This window comes from Macrosteles quadrilineatus, unplaced genomic scaffold, assembly GCF_028750875.1.
Source record: "Macrosteles quadrilineatus isolate MER2022 unplaced genomic scaffold, UCM_ALF_1.0 Scaffold_4__1_contigs__length_99947679, whole genome shotgun sequence".
Classification (NCBI taxonomy): Eukaryota; Metazoa; Arthropoda; class Insecta; order Hemiptera; family Cicadellidae; genus Macrosteles; species Macrosteles quadrilineatus.
Window position 1 is genome coordinate 29,242,763 of NW_026542597.1, and position 22,700 is coordinate 29,265,462.

The 22,700-nt window shown below is 35.8% G+C and overlaps 1 protein-coding gene and 1 non-coding gene across 5 annotated transcripts in view; one reads left to right on the forward strand and one right to left on the reverse strand.

The window, feature by feature from the left end:
• The window catches only part of LOC128993365 (ras GTPase-activating protein raskol), a 318,987-nt gene that overhangs the window by 144,606 nt on the left and 151,681 nt on the right, over positions 1–22,700 (forward strand). For 2 of the 4 annotated variants that reach the window (XM_054417218.1, XM_054417216.1), the window contains exons 2-4: positions 15,209–15,348; positions 18,141–18,182; positions 19,751–19,958. In XM_054417218.1, the coding sequence (XP_054273193.1) occupies positions 15,209–15,348; positions 18,141–18,182; positions 19,751–19,958 (390 nt within the window). The remainder of the gene's footprint in view (positions 1–15,208; positions 15,349–18,140; positions 18,183–19,750; positions 19,959–22,700) is intronic. The other 2 variants (XM_054417220.1, XM_054417217.1) reach the window with 2 other exon arrangements.
• Trnav-cac (transfer RNA valine (anticodon CAC)) lies at positions 20,748–20,820 on the reverse strand. Its single transcript has one exon. It is a non-coding gene; the product is annotated as a tRNA-Val (tRNA).

Genomic DNA, 22,700 nt, shown 5'->3' on the forward strand with positions numbered 1-22,700 from the left:
AAAATTATTGTACTGTAGTTCTTTCACTCGTGATTTTTCCGTCCGTTCTTTTTCCCTATTTTCACATTTGCCCAGATTGCAATGTGCAGTAGACAATCTTCAGCATCTTTCCAATCCTTTGGTCTTTTCAAAATAAAAATAAAATCTGTACAAGTATTGGCTGTAAACATAAAAAAAATTGATGTTCATCCTGAGATATGTGATGTATTAAACTTTTGATAATGAATTGAGGTGCTTGATCATTTCTTTGAAACATTGATAAATTAAATTCCAAATGGTTTCTACACTGGTTCAACACAATACTCAGCACGTGCAGTATATGTCTGGCCGCGAGTATTCAGAAATGTTAAGGTTGTCGAGTAGGAAGGCCACTGTTTTGTAATTCTAATTATAAAGTTTTAAATTCACATTGCCCAACACCGGCCATGTAGGTTGACGCCACACCTCGTAAATCGGAAAACTGCCTTACATTTCCATCTTTGGTCAAGTCCTAATAGTCGATTTCAGATCGCGTTGAAATTTAAATTTTTTATATTGATCCGTACGTGTATTTGTAATTTTGGAAATCGAAACCGTCCACTAATGACTTTAAATTATGTAAAAGCACATAACTATATCAAATAGATTGGTGATATTACCTTTGTCTGGTTAAATGTTTTCAACATCGCAAGTATCCTGCCTTGTGTGAACGAAGCTGTGAGATCAATAATGGAGCTGTAGTCTAATATTGGGGATTTTTTCATTATATTGTATGTAATACTAGCTGGCCCGACAGACGTCGTCCTGTCCTAATGTGGTTAATATGTTAAATGCTCGTTCATTTTCAAGATGAGCTCGTTCGCATGGCTCAATCACGTCCTGGTTCGTTCGCTGCGCTCACTTGCCTTCAGGTTAGCTCGTTCGCTACGCTAACTCGCCTCCAGGTTGAAGTTCGTTCGCTAAGCTCACTCACCTTTTGGTTGCAAATTAGCTGTTGTCATAAATAAAAAAAAACAATAGTGCTTCACCATGTCAGTAAACCTATTAACTTTTTAATGCTATTGAACATCACAGAATCAAATTGTTTAGTTGAACCAGCTGTTAAGATTCTTTAATTCCATTTAAATATGAGTACTCATAAGGTTAACATGGGAAACTCCAGAGCCACTGGGGAGGAGCCCTTTTGACGGATCTGCACCAAACTGCACACAAACCATCCTTGAATAATGCTTAATAATTCCTGAAAGTTTCATTACAATCTGTCGAGCGGTTTCGGAGTCCATAAAGGACAAACAAACATACATACATTGGGTTTTATATATATATATATATATATATATATATATATATATATATATAATGCATCAGTAGTAAATTTGGCAAACTACAATCATTTACCTATTATCAAAGAACAACTTGACCTCCTTGATTCGTGGGGAATTACATTTATTGTTATACAGTTACTGCATACAAAGGAATCTAATAAGGATTACACGATTAAAAGTTCTTTATTTTAAACCTAAAAGCTCAAGATTGGCTCGATTAGGTTAACTTGGTTAAGCTTTTGGATTAATCGTTTATAGATTTGAGTTTTTCTTAGATTTTAAAGAATTGGCTCAGAACACTTGGTTGCAGGTCAATTAACTTATATGATTGTTAACGGTTACCATACGCTTAATGTAATAGAGTATGAAATGTATATTTTTTGTAAATATCTATACTTATTTATTACGCAAGCAGGTTTTTTGTGACAATTACTCCTCCGAAACTACTGAATCGATTGACATGTTTTGGTGTCATTGGAAAGAGCGTATGACAACACCAAAAACGATATATTAAAATTAATTGATAATTTATCGATTTATATTATTTTAACAATATTTTGCTAGTTTTATATACCTTTGTCAAAATACCTGTTTTTATGGATATAATGCTAACCTATTCTTAATGTCTGTCTACAACCTTATCAAAATATCCTTTGTTAAAATATTTCTTAGGTAATTAAATTTGATTTTACAAACTGGTTTCCAAACCATACTGTATGATAATTGCATAGTTTCTTGTCCTGTATGTTTTGCCTCACAAGCCGATATTAGCTCATTACCTGTTTCCCCTCATCCTCTCACCGGAAAATCAGCTGATGTATTGTATCACCACGCCCAGCTGTTTTGTTGAACATTCTTCTTCCTCCCCAGCTGATTTATCACGCCCGTATTTGTGGTCACGTTGTCTATTTAAACGCACTTTTTCCCGCATTGGTCTCAATACCCAACATATTAAAATAGCTTTTATGAAAGTGATAAGAGCAGCTTATTGTTTACTGAGCTTTCGAATTTTGCAATTATTGGCTTTCGCGGTTAATCAACTAGGTTTAACGCGGTTAAATTTGTAGTTTGTCCTATGATTAGAAATCCAATATGAAATCAACTTCCAGACTAGGTGTTTATTTTATACTTTTTAGTAGTAAACTCAATACATCCAGTTGTATTAAAGAACTTCAAAGCCATTTAAATTGGAAGTACTTGATCATAAAAAATTCGATTGTGTTTATTCTCGTTAAAATGGAACCACGAATTAATGCCTTAACTTGTGCACAGGTACTATAGTCTGTGCTAGTACAAATCGCATTCCTTTTTAAAATATATTTATTTTTGTCTAAAGAAAGGTGCAATGCTTTGGACATAACTCACTCTCTCGCAGTAAGTTTTTGTGGTTTTATTTCCATTGGTATTCTTTACGTTTTTTGTTGGGGAACTGCTCAAAAAGTGGTATTGTTGCTGTCTATTGCCGACCTTTTGCTATGTAAATGATGGACCAATAACAATTGAAATTTAGTCCAAAATCGGCCACGCTCGGAATCGAACCAGCTGTCTTCAGATTAAAAGACGAGCACTACAACTCTATCCAGGCAACCAATTGCATTCTGTTGTACTTAATTACGTACAAAAAGCTGTCGAACATTCGATTACACCAAATCCTTTTTTTATTTTTATTTAATTTACAATCTGTTCAATTTGAACAATAAGCAAATGATAAATAGCCACAAAATAAATAGTAATACAAAAATAACTTGAAGAACATGAGCTAGTGATTGATGTCAGTGCCGACTGTACATTAGGCTCAACTCAGACACAAAACCGCCTGTAAACGTCACTTAGCCGGTGACCACCACTTGGGCATTAGTTCCATGTGACCTTTGACCTCAGCCTTGTGGAGTCGTGGGGGATCATTCGAGAAAACTCGCTGGACCGGAATTATATTAAATGCAAATTATTTTACCAGATTTCCTTTCGAGAGGAGTGGTCAAGAATTTCTTCTTTCTGCCTAGTATAATATCCCCATTCTAGTTTATGCTCTGCCAGTTTGGGCATATAAAAACAAGCTTACCTATTTCCTTTTTCAAATGCAAGAGAAAACTATTCGCGTATATTTTCACTTTTTAGAATTGTCATCATTCAGGTCAGCTGTTATTTTCACTCTTCCTTCACTATACATCCTTGAGACCCTACTCAGTATTTAATACCAACACTAACTGCATTGCATACTCCTTACGCAAATCATAAAATCCACGTCCATTCAACTGAATTATTTCAACATCCCTTTTTTACAATGAAATAACACTTTTTAACCAACTTCATCAACATCTAAAGCTGGAGACTGGTGACTGATCTACTCAGCTTTAAAAAAAAAACTTAAAAACATATTAGTTGAAAAGGCTTGCTACAGAGTTCGTGATCCTTCCACTGACATGTAGTCAGTGATTTCTGTTAGATTTTATTACAAATTAAAACTGATTTAGTTGGTATTCTTTTGTATATTATCTTATGTATATTCAATTTTTGTAACTTGCCTTTTCCGTATTTTGGAATAAAGGACTTATGGTCTGGGACTTTTAAGCTTTCGGGGATTAAATGCATCCCATTATGAGATTTAATTGCGTATTAAATGTACATTACCAGTTACCTAACTTATGAAATTTGTGGATATCTGTGGCAAAGTGGAGTGTGTCACTTCTTTGAAATAATTTTTTGCTGAAACTTCCCTTGGATGCAATTTTTTTTATAAGATATTATCCAAATGAATATGATTCATGTTAGTTTTTGATCGAACTGACCCTCCTAGTAATCTTTGTACAGGGAAATTGTTCAATATGACTCATTTCAATTTCAGCCTCATGGTGGGTCTCGAACCTGTACCCACTTGAATTTCGAGGATCCATCACATTAATGACGAGATTTTAGAAAAGATACGTTTCATAAAATTTGGTTTTAATTTTAATCATCGATGTATTTTGTGGAAAGATTCGGTCCTGTGATGTTTCAGGAAAGACGACAGCTGTCGAGCTGATGATATCGGGCTCTTAATAAATTATCCCGACACAATCAGAATTGATCAGTAACGCCACACAAGGCATCCATCCCACACTCATGTGTCATTCGCACTTGGCTTAAAGACGCCTAAGCTGATTCGTCATTTCAGTTAATCTAATCTAGATGAAGTATCTATAAATGGAGTGGCCAATAGACGGAGTTACATATAGATGGAGTGCTTGTAGATAAATGTTTGTAAATGAGTGTTTGATTAAGTCTTGATGGAATAGCCTATCTAGTACCTGTAGCTAGAGTTACATGTACCGTACATGTTTTAGCTATGGATTGGGTACGTGGAGATGCATAGCCGTAGATGGAGGTTACCATTAAACCAAGTAAAGGATTATGTTACCTCTAGAATGAGTAATAAACGGAGTACATGCATAAAAACCTGTAGCTGGATTTGCAAATAAACTAAGGATGGGTGTTATATTTAGATGACGTCACCTGTAGTTAGACTACGGCGCGGTTTTTGGTTTTTGTACCAACCAAATGATAAACAGTTCATCTTCTAAATTATCCATCTACATCGTCGTATTAGTAAAATTAGTATTGTATGCTACGAGACAATAATAATTCGCAATGAAAAACTTTTAATTTGTTAATTTGTATTAGCACGCTACAAGTCTTTGAAATAAATGTAGGACCTTTTCGTACATTCACTAACATATATAATTGTATGCACAATATCATAGCCGTCTCTAGTAATATACATTTCGAAGTTTTAAATCATTACTTGGGTCTACCTAATCTAACCCAACCAAATAATCTCAAAGAACATAGTGGTTGTCAATTCGAAAAATGATCGAAATTCAATTTTTGCTTTGTTTACAAAATTGTTTACCCAAACAATTAAGTAAATTACAACCGCACTCAATCCGACACAGTTTACCCTAGGAAGAAACAAGAGATCCTGATCCAGAAGCTCGTTTTTAGAGCTTTGTTTTAATTTTATTTTAAGCGAGTGGCTCAGTGTGTCTTTGTCCAGCCTCTTGTGTTGTCCGTGACCATTATACCCGGCACGATCCGTGGACTGTCCTCTACAAGACCACCCACCTTGACAGCCCTCTTGGCAACGGCCTACAAAAAAACACGCTCTACAATCCCTCGATTCACACACTGAAAGTACCAACTTGCAAATGTCCTTGAAATTCGTGTGAAGGTTGTTGTGATTTACTGTATCATGGTTTTGATTGATTTTGAAATTGGTAATAATTAGTGTTTGGCATTGGGATTTCGCCTTTTGCAATTAGTTCCCGTGTCTTTGCTTAAAGTCCTGTGAAGATCTAGAATGTGGTTATGCATACGATGTCTGTCCTAATATCCACAAAGTAAATGGTGCAAGTCCAATTAATTGTTCCTTAAATGGTTGTGTCGTTTTCAGAGGATCATACCCTATCTCAAGGGAGAATAATAACATATGGTTATGCCCAATTCATTAGCCAAGGTTCACTAAATGTCTTGTTTCTATGCGTTTCAGTTTACAATTCTTTTGCCTGACAAATATATTTAATCTAATTGACAATTGGAGGACAGCACTCTTCTATGGCCACTCTAGTGGTTCCAATTATTACAGTACATTCTTGCATTGATATTTATAGATATCAGTAAGCATTTAATTTCGTAAAACCCATAACATTCATTGGGCAGATCTATGAATTGTCCGCGAAGATGCCATAGGAATTTAGTGAAGGGAATAGGATTAGTGTCCTCCTACAATCATTTTGCAAATACCAGTTCTGTCATTTGCATTCCATCCCAGGCGTTACAAATCCCCCACTGGTCTGAAATAACTGTGTACCATTAATGTCTTCGTATTATCTCTGGCGTATTATCAACGTTTTAATTCGCCTGAATCATAGAGAAGAAATCAGGAATTACAATTTTGATGAAAGGAAAAGACGTTCGCTACAAAATACCTACCCAGACCTTAGATAGAAATTAAACGGAAGATAAACGATCTCACAAGGTTTTAAGATAATTATATTATTCTAAAATAGCTAGCATAGTTATTGTGAGTGTATTTATTTTTTACGCCAAATTATCAGGTTTAAAACTTATTTCGAAGAAGAAGTTTATAATGATAAGTTTTGAAGAAAGAGTAGGTGAGGGCCCAAAATAACAATTTTGTGGCTTCACACACTATGGTCACGTACTGGATATCATTGTCGAAGTAGACCAGAAATACTTTGCACCATCTAGAACACTTTTTGGATTATAAAAAGCTACAGTTACGATACTGATGCAGGAAACCAACAAGTTCAGTTTCTGTGTTATAACCTTTCTATCTAGCTGAAGAGCTGTCTAGTACGCCGTAGGGAATTAGTGACCCTTTCTTTTTATAAATAGTGTCCAGCTGAAGGAAATTATCCCATCAAGTGTAATTCTCTTTTTCTCCTCCAACGAAGTCTTTCGCTGGTATCAAAGCCTCTTTAATCGTTTCAGACACTTCCTACAATCACACCATTCTTGCCTTAATTGCAGACCTGATTGTTGCTTTTGTACGATACTCTCGACACTTTCAATTAAACAACCATAGAAACCACGCGCGGCCTTTCACTCGCAGACCTTTCCGCCAGCCTTTCGCTGCAACTCTGATGGTTATAGTGTTGGTTTGATTAGACTTATTAAGAGAGACAAATCTTAAAAAAAATTGTGGTATTCTTCATAGCTTTTGAGATTGAATGTACTTTCAACTTCGTTGTGCTCCAAGCAAAATATATATTTTTTATTTACAGGTTTACTAGAGTGTAGTCTTGATTAGAGATTGTATGAAGTACTGTATAACTGAAAGACTCTATCGGATAGAGATGGAAAGTAGCACTAGGTATTTTAATCAATATATTTGCTTTAAGGCTTCTACTTAATCGTTCCAGTATTTGTTGATCGGTCAAGTAACTCCGTTGACTTGACAATTTGAAATTTTGAATTTGACACTCATTTAATACTGATACTCAAGTACATGTCTCATCAATCTACTAAAACCAGAATAGTTGAATGAGACTCTCATGGTGTGTGTTGGTGTTCATGTGTATCTTATATCTTTTGACAAAATAAGGTTACTAACCGGTCTTTAATCAAACCTGCATTTGTCGTGGAAGACTGGTTTTCGGTTTAAACATTTTTCCAATCCTTTTCTTGTAAATTGTCAAACACAATCTTTTTGCGCTTTCCGTTGTCAAAATTACTTCATTTATAAACACACAAAGACACATTTAGATTAACAAAAATGTGCAAATGAACGAGGCCTTCAAAGGACAAAACCTTCCTCGGCCATTTGTATAATATACAAAAAAACATATTATGTTTTGTAAATCTAAATGTGTCTTCGTGTGTTTATGTATTAAGTAATTTTTACAACGGCAAGTGCAAGAAGATTATGTTTGACGATAAAATGATTTTAAAATGAGGTTTTAACCCCGAAACTACTCATCCGCGACAAATATAGGATTGATTGACGACAGGTTAGTAACCTTATTTATGTCATTTAATCAATCCTGGAGGCAGATTATGAATAGATTGTATTTTTCTTAACCTAACAATTGATGTTAGTCTGAAAGGATGCTATGGTTTTCAATAACATTTCCTTGTCAGTGTGTGTGAAAGGAATGGGACGGCATCTCACTGCAATACACTTTTAAAGCGACTCAATAGAACTAATTTACTGTATTCTTTAGTCAAAACTTAGTAAATGCAACTCAAACACGGCCATGCTAATGTTAGTTTAATAATTTTGCGCCTATAATCAAAAGTATATTTGTTTAATAACTCGTTCAGACATGACTGTTTTTTATTCAGATGCGCCTTGCGTTTTTCTTCTAAGGAAACCGCCTTGTGATGAAAATGAAACCATGCAGTAAATGCCATGCATGTTTATTTCTAAGATATTGTACTTGTCATCGCAAGACCATATTGTTTGTCTACTTCGTAAATTGGAAGTAGATTGCATCATTTTTGTTACCTCTACCTCTTAAGTCAACTCTAACCCCACTCTAACCCCACAAACTCTAGCATCGGCTCCATCCAATACAAGACAGATGGCATTCGTATTCAAGTTGGAAGCCGCTCTCGCAAGCCAAACCCGTTAGTAGAGTCATGCTTGATAATTGGCGTCCCTGAATCAGTTATTGCAAAACTAACGAGTATCTACTCATACCTGTGCAGTTTTTCAAGTATTCCGTTATTCGGCGAAAGAAAAAAACGTTTGCCAATTTTACTTATTCATTGAATCGTTTTAGGTGTAAACTCTCAGTTTGTCTAAATAAACAATGAAATTATTGTCACAGGAACAGCTGACCTCCTATTGGCAATTTCTCTTTGAACACGTTATACTTTGAAATTCTTTCTAGTTTAAACTTGAAGTTGACCCATTTTACGTCTTTTCCTCAATCACCTGATAGAATTGCGTTAAAAGTACAGCTTATCCCGTGTTCGTGATGGCATTAATTGTTGTGAAAATTGTAATACTTTATGTTGAGGTTGTTTATAATGTTGGAGTTTACACATTTTAGAACATTAGCTTCCACATATTTCTTCATTTTGTGCGTATCTGATAGAATAAGGTATTTGGAACAACTGATCACGAATAGGTTGTCTGAAAGGGGCTTATCAGATTTTTCTTTGGACTACACACATTGCACTTTGAAGTTGTAAAGTCACAGCTTACCACTGACGATGCCATCCATATTTTTACTCGCCCCACGTTCAGCTGATTGCATGACGTCATCCTAACAGCTGATCTCGTGTTGTATAGCTGGTTGTTCTGGTTTGTAACGGTCTTGTACCGCATTTATGGCCCACTAGTGTCCGATGGTCATGTCTGCTGGTGGAAAATCACGTCTTGATGTCAAAATTATATGTTAACGTTCCAACCTCTGTTAGTCAGCAGATTTTTAGTAAAATGCATACTGACTACCAGCATTGACTTATACCAGAAACCTATTTCGATTCCACAACAATTGAACAAATAATAACCTCCAACAATTATATTACACTACTATCTAGTATATTATACAACTACTACTATATTATACTACTACTACTGTAGTATTTTTCATACAATATGCTTCCCATGACTTTTTTAATATATCAAAAGCTCTCACAAGTTTTCAACAATGCCTTTTCACACGCTATTATTAATTGTGTAGCAAGAACGTAGCTAGCACAAACAACAAATTCATCAACTCTTGGTTTCCTGTGTGACATCACTGTTTCCTGGCAGTTGTGTAGTGATGTAGTGTTTCCACTTGAGGGATTTTTACCCCGTATGAGGGAAATTTTCAGTGTCACCCTGATAGATTGAATAACTAGAGTTTACATAATTGCCCTTCTCATGTGGCCTAGGTGCTGAACCACTAAACCTATGTGGACAATCATTCTTTGAATCCAGAAGGACCATAGTGTTAGGTTAGATTACTTTTTGACCATCAGAGATTGTAATTGTTTTTGCAGTATACCTGGGTGAAAATGTTGTAAATTGTGTGCTCGGGGACCCTTGTCTGACTCTTCCTAAAACTTTGGAATTCTATTTTATTCGTGCCAAACAGTGGAATCTTACCGATGCATAAATCAGACTCAGAAGCACAATGGCAAGTCCCACGCTAAACGTAATTAATTGTGATTCCTGGATTGCGCAACAGCAAGCCTCACTAGCACTAGTGGTTGAGCATTGAGTAACAGCTGAGTAACCAGTAACTGTGATGGTAACATTGGTAACCCGCATTCTGCTCCAGTGACTGTGGCATTGCTGGCATTCTATTGGACAGTTCGCGCGAGGTATTGTGGGAACTGTTGCATTGTGGGTGAATCAGAGTGTTGCGGAATCAATTACTTTATGCATTGACAAGATGTAGTACTAATTAAACGTACGCTTTTGTACGCATCAACTTTAAGAATCATCGTATTTTACCGTTGGGTTTGGTCAGTTGGTCATAGTGGTTGCGGATGGTCAAGTAGTTTTGCCAGGGGACTTGTGTCATTGATGCTCAGGTTCGAATCCAGCCAATCGCCAGAGAATTTCATTTACTTTCTATGGCAATTCCCTACCAGGTGGTTTTTGGCCCAAATTAAAATGGTGAACGAAATAGGTATACAAGACGAGAAAGTCGAGGCATTGTAGAAACGACAAGTATCGTTGTTACTTCGTAGAAATTGAATGTAGCTACATTGTGTAGGTTAATATTTTCAAATTCACTACGAAATGGTTTTTACGTTTCTAAATGTGCTACTCGAACTTTTCCTAGTTTCCCCTTGATAGTGTACTAATTTGAAACTTGCTTCCGGCTACGTTATCAATGGGGACGCAAAGTTGATATGCAATCTCCAGTACTTTCAACTGGAGTAATGCTTTCTTTTTTAACTAATCATTGTGCATTTGGGGAATATCATAAGTTCTTTTCACATAAACCCATCACTGTTGGGTTTTTCCTTAATGATTTAAATATAGAACATATGACGAATGTGTGGCGTATTGCCAGGACGGACACCACCTAAGGGCGTATCTAATATATATACAGCCGCATATGTAACTCACTGGGGGATACAAATTCTAGCCCACTTCTAGATGAGCTAGAGACTTGAAATTTTCGGTGTTTTGTAGGTCTAGTGCCCAAACCCCCGGGAAAATTCCAAAAAGTGACATTTTTAAATTTTAACCCCCCCGAAATTAAGGGTTTCCCCCCCATGTTATTCTTATGGGGAATAACATTAAAAATGTCCGACTTTGGTGTGCCCATCCGAACGGTTTAGAAACGTGCTAGAGACTTGAAATTTGCGTAGTATTGTACTATGGGATCTTAAATTAACGGTGAATTTTACAAAAGTCCCATTTTCAAATTTTAACCAACCCAAAAATCCAAAATGGCGGACCTCTGAAAACGACAAAACACGTTTTTTCCAACCGGATGTAGCTCGAAAACGGTAAGAGATAGAAAAGATTTGAAAGTATATCCAGGAACAGGAATTAAATTTTCTACAAAACCCTCTTAGGCGTTTTCCAAAAATCGGACTCCTTCAGCTTCAAAAAACGGCCTACTTTCAAAATTTTGTAAATTTCATTCACATTTTTTACGGTTTTCGCTATTTTTTCATATTTAAATAATTTCTTTTTGCAGATATTATTAATGCTCTGTAATAATCTCACTTTACTTTATATTTTACTCATTTAATGTTTTTTTGTATCTTTACTCCTTAACCCCCAAAACTTAGGTTTAATGTCAAAATTTAAAGGTTTTTTACAACTTTTACACGCCCCATGTTATTCTTATGGAGAAAAACATTGAAAAATGCCGACTTTAGTATGCTCATCTGAACCACTTAGAAACGTGCTAGAGACTTGAAACTTGGTAGTATTGTAGTATGGGATCTTACATTACCGGTGAAATTCCCAAAAGTCCCATTTTCAAATTTTAACCCCCCCAAAAATTCAAAATGGCGGACATTTGAAAACGAAAAAACACTTTTTTTTCAACCGGATGTAGCTCGAAAACGGTCAGAGCTAGAAAAGATTTGAAAGGATCTAAGCGAAAGGAAATTAAATTTTCTACAAAACCCTCTTTGGCGTTTTCCAAAAATCGCACTCCTTAACCTTCAAAAAACGCCCTACTTTCAAAATTTTGTAAATTTCTTTGAATCTTTTTACGGTTTTCGCTATTTTTTCATATTTAAATAATTTATTTTTGCAGATATTATTAATGTTCTGTATTAATCTCACTTTACTTTATATTTTACTCATTTAATGTTTTTTTGTATCCTCACTCCTTAACCCCCAAAACTTAGGTTTAATGTCAAAATTTAAAGGTTTTTTTACCACTTTTACAAGCCCCATGTTAATCTTATGGAGAATAACATTGAAAATGGTAGACTTTGGTGTGCTCAACTGAACCGTTTAGAAACGTGCTAGAGACTTAAAACTTGGTATTATTGTAGTAGGGGATCTTATATTAATGATGAAATTTGCAAAAGTCCCATTTTCAAATTTTAACCCCCCCAAAAATTCAAAATGGCGGACATTTGAAAACGAAAAAACACTTTTTTTTTCAACCGGATGTAGCTCGAAAACGGTAAGAGCTAGAAAAGATTTGAAAGGATCTTAGCGAAAGGAAATTAAATTTTCTACAAAACCCTCTTAGGCGTTTTCCAAAAATCGCACTCCTTAAGCTTAAAAAAACACCCTAATTTTAAAATTTTGTAAATTTCTTTCAAATTTTTACCGGTTTTCGCTATTTTTTCATACTTAAACAATTCCTTTTTGCAAATATTAATATTGCTTTGAGTTCTCCTTACTTTACTTTAAATTTTACACATTACATGTTATTTCGTAACTTTACTCCTTGACCCAAAATACTTAAGTTTTTACCACTTTTACGAGCCCCATATTATTCTTATGCAGAATAAGATTGAAATTTGATGACTTTGGTATGGTCAAATGAATCGTTTAGAAATGTGCTAGAGACTTGAAATTTGTTAGTATTCTAGTAATGGATCCTAAGTTAATGGTGAAATTTGCAAATTCCAATTTTTAAATTTTAACACACCCAAAAATCCAAAATGGCGGACCTCTGAAAACGACAAAACACGTTTTTTTTCTGTCGGCTATAGTTCGAAAACTGTAAGAGCTAGAAAAGATTTGAAAGATTTTTCATGAACAGGAATTAAATTTTCTACAAAACCCTTTTAAGCGTTACCCGAAAATCGCACTGCTTCAGCTTCCCCCTACTTTCAAAATTTGGTAAATTTCTATAAAATTCTTACCGGTTTTCGCAATTTTTTTATACTTGAATAATTTATTTTTGCAAATATTATTATTGTTTTTCCCTTACTTTGTTTTAAATTTTACTCATTTAATTGTTTTTCGTAACTCTACTCCTTGACCCCCAAAACTACGAGCCCAATGTTATTATTATGGAGAATAACATTGAAATTTAATGACTTTGTTATGGTCATCAGAATCGTTTAGAATCGTGCTAGAGACTTGTAATTTGGCAGTATTGTAGTATGGGATACTAAGTTAAGGGTGAAATTTGCAAAAGTCACATTTTAAAATTTTTAACTCCCCAAAAGTCCAAAATGGCGGATATCTAAAGACGATATAACACGTTTTTTTACGGCTATCAGAAATTGGTATTTTTCAAATTTTTACTGGTTTTCGCTATTTTTACATACTTAAATAATCGCTTTTTGCAAATGTTATTAATGCTTTGTATTTTCCTTGGCTTAATTTCGGTTTTAATCATACATGTTTTTTCGTAACTTTACTCTTTAACCCCCAAAACTTAAAAGTTGAATATCAAAATTTAAAAGGTTTCACCAGTTTCACGAGGTAATAATAGACTCTTTACCTTTTCTGTATGCACAAGGTTATTAAAACTATACAAAGTTTACTGTATTAGAGCTAACACCAAGGTATGAATATAATAAGGACCATTTAAAAAGTCCCCCCCTCTCGAAATCCCCCTTATATCTATCCTATAGCCACCACAGATTCATCGGTCTAAATCACGTTTACCAATTTCTAGATTAGCTAAAAATCCTGAAATTTGCACCCTGTCGCCCTGTGGCACATTTGTACTTACAAAATTTTACCCCCAATTTTCGCTACTTTTCCCAATCTATGTAAATTCTTGGGAACTGTTTCATTGACTGCTTTGTTACCCTCTTTGTTACAACTAAACTACTATCTACTAATTCACACCCCTTCATCCCACCGCTAATGACGACTAACAGCTAGGGGGCCTGGGGGCGGAGCCCCCAGCGAGCCAAAGGCGAGTCCGCGGATATACGCTCCCTACCTCTACCCGGGCGTATCCGCTGTTTGTCGGGGCCGTTACTAATCAGCTGTTAAACGACAGTGGGTATTTCCCTGTCTTATTACACAAAAAACTAGTAAATTCAATACATTTTAGATGCTATTACTAGCAGCTTCGGAGATCACCCACTTAGGACATAGAACATAATTTGAATATTTTACCTGGATACCTGCCTCCACGATAAAATAGTGAGTGTCTCTCTCGTTATTCTGTTATCTGCCTCTGTCTATACCTCAACCTCTTCATCGTCCCCCCTAACTCCACCTAAACCTCCAATTCCATGTCAACCCCCTGTTTCCTATTACCTCTACCACAATTTTCGAGTCCACCACCTCGAACATTTAAACCTCTCATCTTCCTTTATCTCCACCACGATTCTAGGCACCGCCTCGAACGCCTCTAACCGCAATCTACACCACCTCCTTCGAGTTCACTACTTCGAACCACAATTCTGTCCACCACCTCGAACGGCTCCACTTTAATCTCAACTCCTTCGAGTCCATCAACTTGAACGTTTCTGCCTCCGACCTAATATCCAACAACTCCTTCGAGTCCACCACCTCGAACGCCTCTGCCTCCAACTCAATCACCCACCACCTTGAACGCCTCTGCCTCCACCTTAATCTCCATCAACTCCTTCGAGTTCACCACCTTGAACGCCTCTACCTCCAACCTAATCTCCATTAACTCCTTCGAGTCCACTACCTCGAACGCCTCTGCCTCCACCTTAATCTCCACCAACTCCTTGGAGTCCGCCACCTTGAACGCATCTTCCACCAACCTAATCTCCACCAACACCTGCGAGTCCACTACCTCGAACGCCTCTGGCTCCACCTTAGTCTCCATAAACTCCTTCGAGTCCACCACTTCGAACATCACTACCTCCACCTCCTTCGAGTCCACCATCTCTAACACTTCTAAGCATATCTCACCCCCCAACATTGCCTCTATTTTAATTTCTAGCGCTACCTGCCTCTATTTTAATTTCTAGCGCTACTTCCATCACCACGTCAAACCATGAACATACTCTGACATGCGTATGTATTGTTATAGACAAGGAGCTGGCTGTAGGCCATGTCGCTGCCAACACACTCAAGGACGAGAAACTGCCCCTGGTCGCCTGGGAGCCGTACTTCTGTGTCCTGCTGCAGGACGAACAGACTCTTACCGCATACAGAAGCGAAGAGTTGTCGGTATGTCATAACCGTTGAACTATAATAACATTGTGTATGTAAGTAAGATTATTTCTAATGAGATCAAGGTTTTTAACCTAACCTAATATGCACGATATAAATACATAATAATTATTAGAGCACAAGATATTTTAATTCATCACGATTTTTATGTTTTAAAATTACTCTGTTTTCTCTTTTCAGGGTAATGTCGATACACTCCTCTTAGTTTGAGATCCAGATTTGAAATAGAAGCATAGAATTACAAGTGAAGTAATTTGTAATTTCATTGTTCAGTTAAGATAACATCAATACTGTTTACATTGCAGTGTCTGGAGAAACTTTTTTTATCCTCCCCAACAAATTGTATGCTGCTCAATAGTGCACTTTATCACTAGGGTGTAAAGTGACTCTTTTCAACCCCAGCTTAAGTTACGGAAAATGAGCGGGGGTTGAAAAGACACGTTTATCCCGTGCGATAAACTATATTTTTCTAACAACATAAGTTAGAAAAATAACTATTTATGTAAAGATACCTCTAAAAACGACTTCTAACTTGTTTTCAATTCTGGGCATGTAATTAAGCAGCTTCGTCTATTCCGATTCTGTTAGTGTAGGCCTACATTATACCATCGATATGTCGAACTATTGACAAGAATATAAAATTCAAGCTAAATCGATTGTATCAATCGATATTAATTTCGACACAAACGATTGCTTACAATCGGAGTTTACTACAGCTGATTTTCACTCGCTAGGGAGTAAAATAGATGTTTTAGGCCCGCAATGCATGTATGAACCGCTGATTTTTCTTCAGTATGCAGTATGACGAATAGTATATTACGTTACTAGTCCTGAAAATAAGTGTTTACTGGACGAATGTGGTTGTACGGGATTACCATACGAGTCCGGTAAACACATTTTGGACGAGTTACGTACGATAGTTTACGCCATACTACTAAATCTTTACAAATCTTTATATATGACCACCAACTAAAGGACTAAAAATCACTAGACGTAATCTCTAAGAGAGGTTATGTTTTTGTTTATAAACATTCATTGCCACGCAAATACAGTACAGTATAATCAGCTGATTGGTGTCCGGTAAAACTCATTGCAGTACAGTAGTACCCCATTTGATTAAGCTGGTGGCAAACAGCTTGTTTTCTGGACTAAATCCTTACATGGGAAGTTCGTGAAAATAGTGTGTGGCGTATTAGTATATTACGTTACTAGTCCTGAAAATAAGTGTTTACCGGACGAGTGTGGTCGTTCCCGTGCGAGACGTACGACAGTTTACGCCATACTACTTATTTCGTACAAATCCTTATATATTTCCACCAACTAAAGGACTAAAAATCACTAGTCATAATCTCTGAGAGAGGTTATGTTTTTGTTTATAACCTCTAAATACAGTATAATCAGCTGATTGGTGTCCGGTAAAACTCATTGCAGAACAGTAGTACGCAATGAAACCCCATTTGAATAAGCTGGCGGCAAACAGCTGTTTTCTGGACTAAATCCTTGCGTGGGAAGTTCTTACAAAATAATGTAGTGTGGCGTAAAAATATTTTCAGTCCTAAATTATGGTCGGATGTTGGCACTCAGGTCAAATTATGCTGCAGCAGTTTTTAAGTTGCCCCTGCCTTGTCTCCAGTGGAAGGTTACTGAGGCTGTCCTAGGTCATTCCATTTGAGGGACAATTTAAAGTAATATACATATTTTTATTTGGTTTTAACCCGAAGTAAAATCAAATATTTATACAGACTATTTTATTAGAATAAATTACACAAAGATTTTAAAATCTAGCCATACAATACGTAATCCGAAATACTTAAATAATATAAATCCCAAAAGATAAATTTAAAAAAATCTTATAAATGGGTATTTTATTTTGAAAAAAATGTGGGGAACAAATTACGGCACTGAGGTGAAATTTTGCTGCTACTACTGGCAGCTGCTTAGGCCGGGGACAAAGTCACCCGTGCTTGAAACCGAGCTGGGGAACGAGATATCCCCTGAACTCGTCGGGTCGGGGCAACTTATGCACCCTATAGTTGGCTTACGCCATTGGTCACCTAGCGCCACCGGTCCCCCGTCCAATTGTTACCAGCGGCTTGTATATATTCGAACCGCGAGTAACAACTTTCCAGCGAGAACCAAACTCTTTGATGGCGAACCTTCAAGTAACGTAGTCATATTTTAAGACAAGACATGGGTTTCTGATATGTAAAACTGCTGACGTTTAGCTGAGAATATCTCAGCAGATTATATTTTCCCACTATATGTAAAAATAATTGTTGCTTTATTCGTCTTGTTGCCAGTTGCCACTAGGTTGTCAGTACTGTAATGTTCACGTTTCAGGCGATTCGGTCAGTTACCGCTAGTGTCGCTAGCTGTCACTGGCGCCGAGGTTCCAGACAGTTCGGCTAATCGCCGCTGGTAGCACTAGCGTCGTGGTTCCGATGGTTCATGCAATCGCCGCTAGGTGTCGCTAGTATGGTGGATATCAAATCTTTACAGCCCAGAAAAACATATCAGACATATTTTGTTATCCACTTATTGTAAATTAAGAAATATTATCTTATACTAACCTATTTACGAATTGATGCTTTAATTATCACGTTCTAACCCATATTTCTCTCCACGATATTGTGTGACAAAGTGTATTTATATTTATTCCGTAAACCATTAGATTGCTCATCAGAAATACGGAAAGTACATTAGATACAATGAAAACCCTAGTTCTTAAATAATAAAAGTGTTCTTATTCAATAATTGTTAGTTTTAAGCAATTTTCCTCTTTCCCACAGATATTCCCGGGAACGCCTGACGGGATTCGCGCCAATTTAAAGGTTTGTTCGTATTCGTTTGCGTGTTGCTGTTGTTCAGCGTTTTTATGTCGTCGTCGTTTGGGGCATGTTTCGTATTTACATTTTTGTTTTGCTAATGCTTTTTTTAGCTTTCCCTACCCAATTTCTCGTCAGTTTAGATTATTTATAAAAGTTTATCTTGTGCTTGAAAATGGTTTTAATATATATTTTATATTACTGACTAGTTTATACTTTTATAGGAATGGTATTATGTATATTTATATTTGTAGCCCCCTTTTATTTTATATCTTATGTATGGGTTTTTCAGATATGTGTATTTTATTGCAACCATTATTACCCTGAGCTTTTATAAATATTGCATTTAAAATATTTATTTTCATTACTTTTTAGTCTCAGAAATATCACAAATTAAAGAGTACATTGTCTACTCGTGTTAATCTGTGGCAATACGTATGCTTCAAATTGCTGTTTCTGTTTGTGTGTTTTTAGCTTTTATAATTTCAGTATTGAATTGTTATTTATATATTGTAGTTATGGTCATGTATAGTTATTTGTAATCACTTATGGTTGTACTAAGAAGCCATAGTAGGTACTTTGTAGTAGTAATAGTTCTTGGTTCTTGGTTAGTGTGTGGTGTACTTTTCATGATATATTTTACTATTAATACAACCCAATAGTCAACGATAATATGTTAATAGGTTACCTTTACCAGGTTTAAAGTTATTTGGCAACATAATCATATACATAATTTAAATTTCAGTCCCATTAACGTAACAGCATTGACTATTGGATGCAGAAGTATTTTTGTTATAATAGTCAAAGGTAATAGTATTGCGGTATTATAAGAAACCGTAAGTTATCCTTATAAAACTCTGTAGGCTACATGAATATAAACATGTTGTTGCAAATGTTTTGTTTGAAATACTCTTGAGTCATTTTTATTGTAGGCCTACATTCAGATACATTATCAAGATCAAGAATTTTAATTTACTTGTCCCAGAAAAAAACATTTACTTCAAAAATAATTTACACTTTTAACAATTTATATCGTCCACACTGCTGTTTTCGTATGTAGACTATTGACCTTTTGTCTAAGTCGTGCTTATTGTTGAAAATCAAATATTTGATATGTAAAAAAGAAAAATTATTTTTGACGAGTTGATCTACTCTTTTTTCTATGAGCTAATCTAAGAGCTCAAGCAGCCAGGTGACGAATCAGACATTGTTCAAAAGCTAAATTAGGTTTTATGTTCATATTATATTATGTTACCCATTTAAGCTTACCCAGTTAAAAGTTGTCATGCACAACACAATAGTCTACGGTTGACGTGTCATGATGTAGTAGCTTTTTGATGGCTGTCCCTTGATCATTGGGTTGCAGATACTTACAGATATAGTTACAGAGCATAACAGATAATCACATACCCATAAATTCATAGATTATCCTGACGAACTAGTTCTACTTTAATCGTGCATTTTTCTTCAGCTTAAAATACTGCGTAGAAGATTAGTGGTATATCGGTTTGAGACATAAAATTTAATTGAATAGACTTTCATCAGTTAATCAATCAACTGATGTTTGTTGCCAGATCGGAGACGCTCTGTTCGTGGACCTGCCCCGGGTGCGGCTGGACGGCGGAGCCCGGGTGTTCCGTCAGCGATGGGGCTACGACGTCGGGGGCTGTGTGGGGGTGGAGGCGCCGCCCCCGCTGATAGAGGAGGACGAGGACGCGGAGGCGGAGACGGTGTCTCTGAGAGAGGACATCTTGCCTTCTGGAGCCAACATCTCTCCACTAGGTGGGTGTCAATTATAATTATAGTGTTTTGTTGATCGGAAACGGTTAGTTTTGTTTTTAAATAGAATTAAAATTAACTTAGTCATTAGATAACTTGTGCATTCTAATACAGTCATCGAAAAGGGCTTTGATAAAACATTTCAAAGTTGGTAATATTGGAAAATTGCGGTCGTTTAATAATTTTACATGTAGCTTACTATATTATACTATATTAAATTACAAAATGAAACTTTGAGCAATACTTTACAAAACGTATACGGTACAACCTTTTTTTAAAACCAAACATAACCCTCCTAAATATAAAGCAAACAAATCACAAACATCTTTTTCGAGTAAATAAACAAACACCAGTTCGTTGTACTGACCAGCTGTTTCATTAACTAAATTAAATTAAATCATGAAAAACTTTGGAAGCATGCCAGGTGTAGCCATTTGGAAATCAGCCTGTGGGGCAGAGCCCTTAGGAAATTCGTCCATATCAATACTTTTCGGCAAATCTACACACTATAAGCTTCATTTTGATGTGCCATATGCCTATATTTTTATTTGGTAAATGGCCTTAACCGTTTACATAAAATTTGATTGTATCACTTTAATAATATAACAGATTTATCGTGGTAAAATGTAAAGTTGTGTACATGTTGTATAGTAAATCATGATTGTACGAGTAATTACCAAATAATATATTTTCGCCCAACAACAGACCTAAAATCAATGTTGTGAAAAATAATTAACATTTATATCAGTGAAATGTAAATTTTTAGAATGACTTTGTAAAACAAAAATACTATGTTTCCGCCCGGGATCGAACCGGGGACCTTGCGCGTGTGAGGCGCACGTGATAACCACTACACTACGGAAACGCGTTGAGTGAGGTTGAGAAGAAACCAGCACTAGACATCAACAACACTGAAGTCGGCCAGTAGCTAAGCTACTGATTCAGAAAGATTGATACCATTGACTTTATATCTACACAGATATACTTTATATCTATCTGTTATCTGTAGATATTAAGTCAATGTTGATACTTAAATTAGCAATTGTTTATGTTACAGCAACCAACATCAAATTGTGGTTCCACTTTCCACACTAACAAATTAGGCATCGTCGAGCGATACACAACTCTTGAATTTGAATTGTTTCATCATAGACATAGTCACAGCGAAGGAATAACTTGCACATGTGCAAATACAGTACTGTATCTTATTACTGCACTCCAGATCCAACAAGATAAGTGTTCAACGTATGAACGATTAAATATACAAATCAGCTGATAGGGCTGGTTTTATGCACGGCGACTGAGTGAATGGTCGATTTGGCCACGCAACATTAACTCGCGGTACTCGTTATAATATACCAACGATTTAGTAGGATATAATATATTTCCTACAGTTTCTATAAAACGTATTAATAATTAAGTCTTTCAACACTAAACAACATATTTTTAGGTTAGGTTAAAATACAAGTGTTAATGTGCAACACGTTCAGCTGATCGTAGTCGTATACCATTACAACATACATACATTATGTATGTCGTATACATTATGTACAAGTACAGTAACATCATTCATCGTATATCATTGTTGCCAACCTATTTTTAAGCGTACATGTATTAAAAGCACAATGTTGTATGTTGTTTGGTTGGAATACTGAAGTGCGAAAAAATTATTAAGGCAAAAGTAAGTAAATGCAGCAATTAACGTGCTAATAATCGCACTTTCCCAGGTAACTGCAGGAAAATATGTAGGAAGCCCGTGTTAGCTGGACACCCCTCTGTCTTTTTGCAATCAATTTTCTTTGATTTCATACTATTATAAACATTACATGTAGTGATCGAAATACTAATATGTGTTTGCTATGTAGTATATATACCATAAGAATTGTAGTAAATAAAATGTTTGCACATTATAATGATTTTAAATAATATCGCTATATTTAATACTAGCATAGTACCCGTCCTTTGTACGGGGTTGGCATAAAAGTATAAAAATGCTTATTGCAGTTACACTCGTTCTTTGCGTTTGGAATGAGAGAGGACACGGTTTAAGACAATCTTGTTCTTTAAATTCACGGTATATAGCACATCTACCATAGCCATAATGTTCTACCACTACTCCTAAACAATAAAAAAGTAAACTCTCATTTTAATAGCTTTTTGTTGATAGTTGATTCAAATTAGATGTTGTCATAAATGCAAAATAAAATAATAGCGCTGCACCTTGTTGGTAAACATTTTAACTTTTTAATGCTGTTTCATATCATAGAACCAACTTGTGTAGTTGAAACAGTTGACAAAATTCTTTAATTTCTTTTACATTTGAATACTCATAAGGTTAACATGGGAAACTCTAGAGCCACTGGGGCGGAGCCCGAAATGATTTTTGAGATAAGAATGCGTCTATTTGTTAATCGGGAATGTGAGCTATCATCATGCCAAATTTCAAACCAATCTGACCAGTATTTTTCGTGTTTACTTGTCACAAAACATGGATGGATAACCATACATCCATCTATACATCCGTACATCCAAACGTACTTACTTATAATATTAGTAGGATGTATAAATAATGTATTCAAATGTTTCCCTCTCTCAAGAAAATGTTTGTTCAATATAGTGAGTAAACATTAAAACACAAATATGACATCTTTTCGCCTTTTTTGTATAAATTCACCTCCAAAATATGTCAGTCTGGGACCGTTGTCTAAAAACACACAACGCGAAGTAGCCATTCCGCAGGCCATT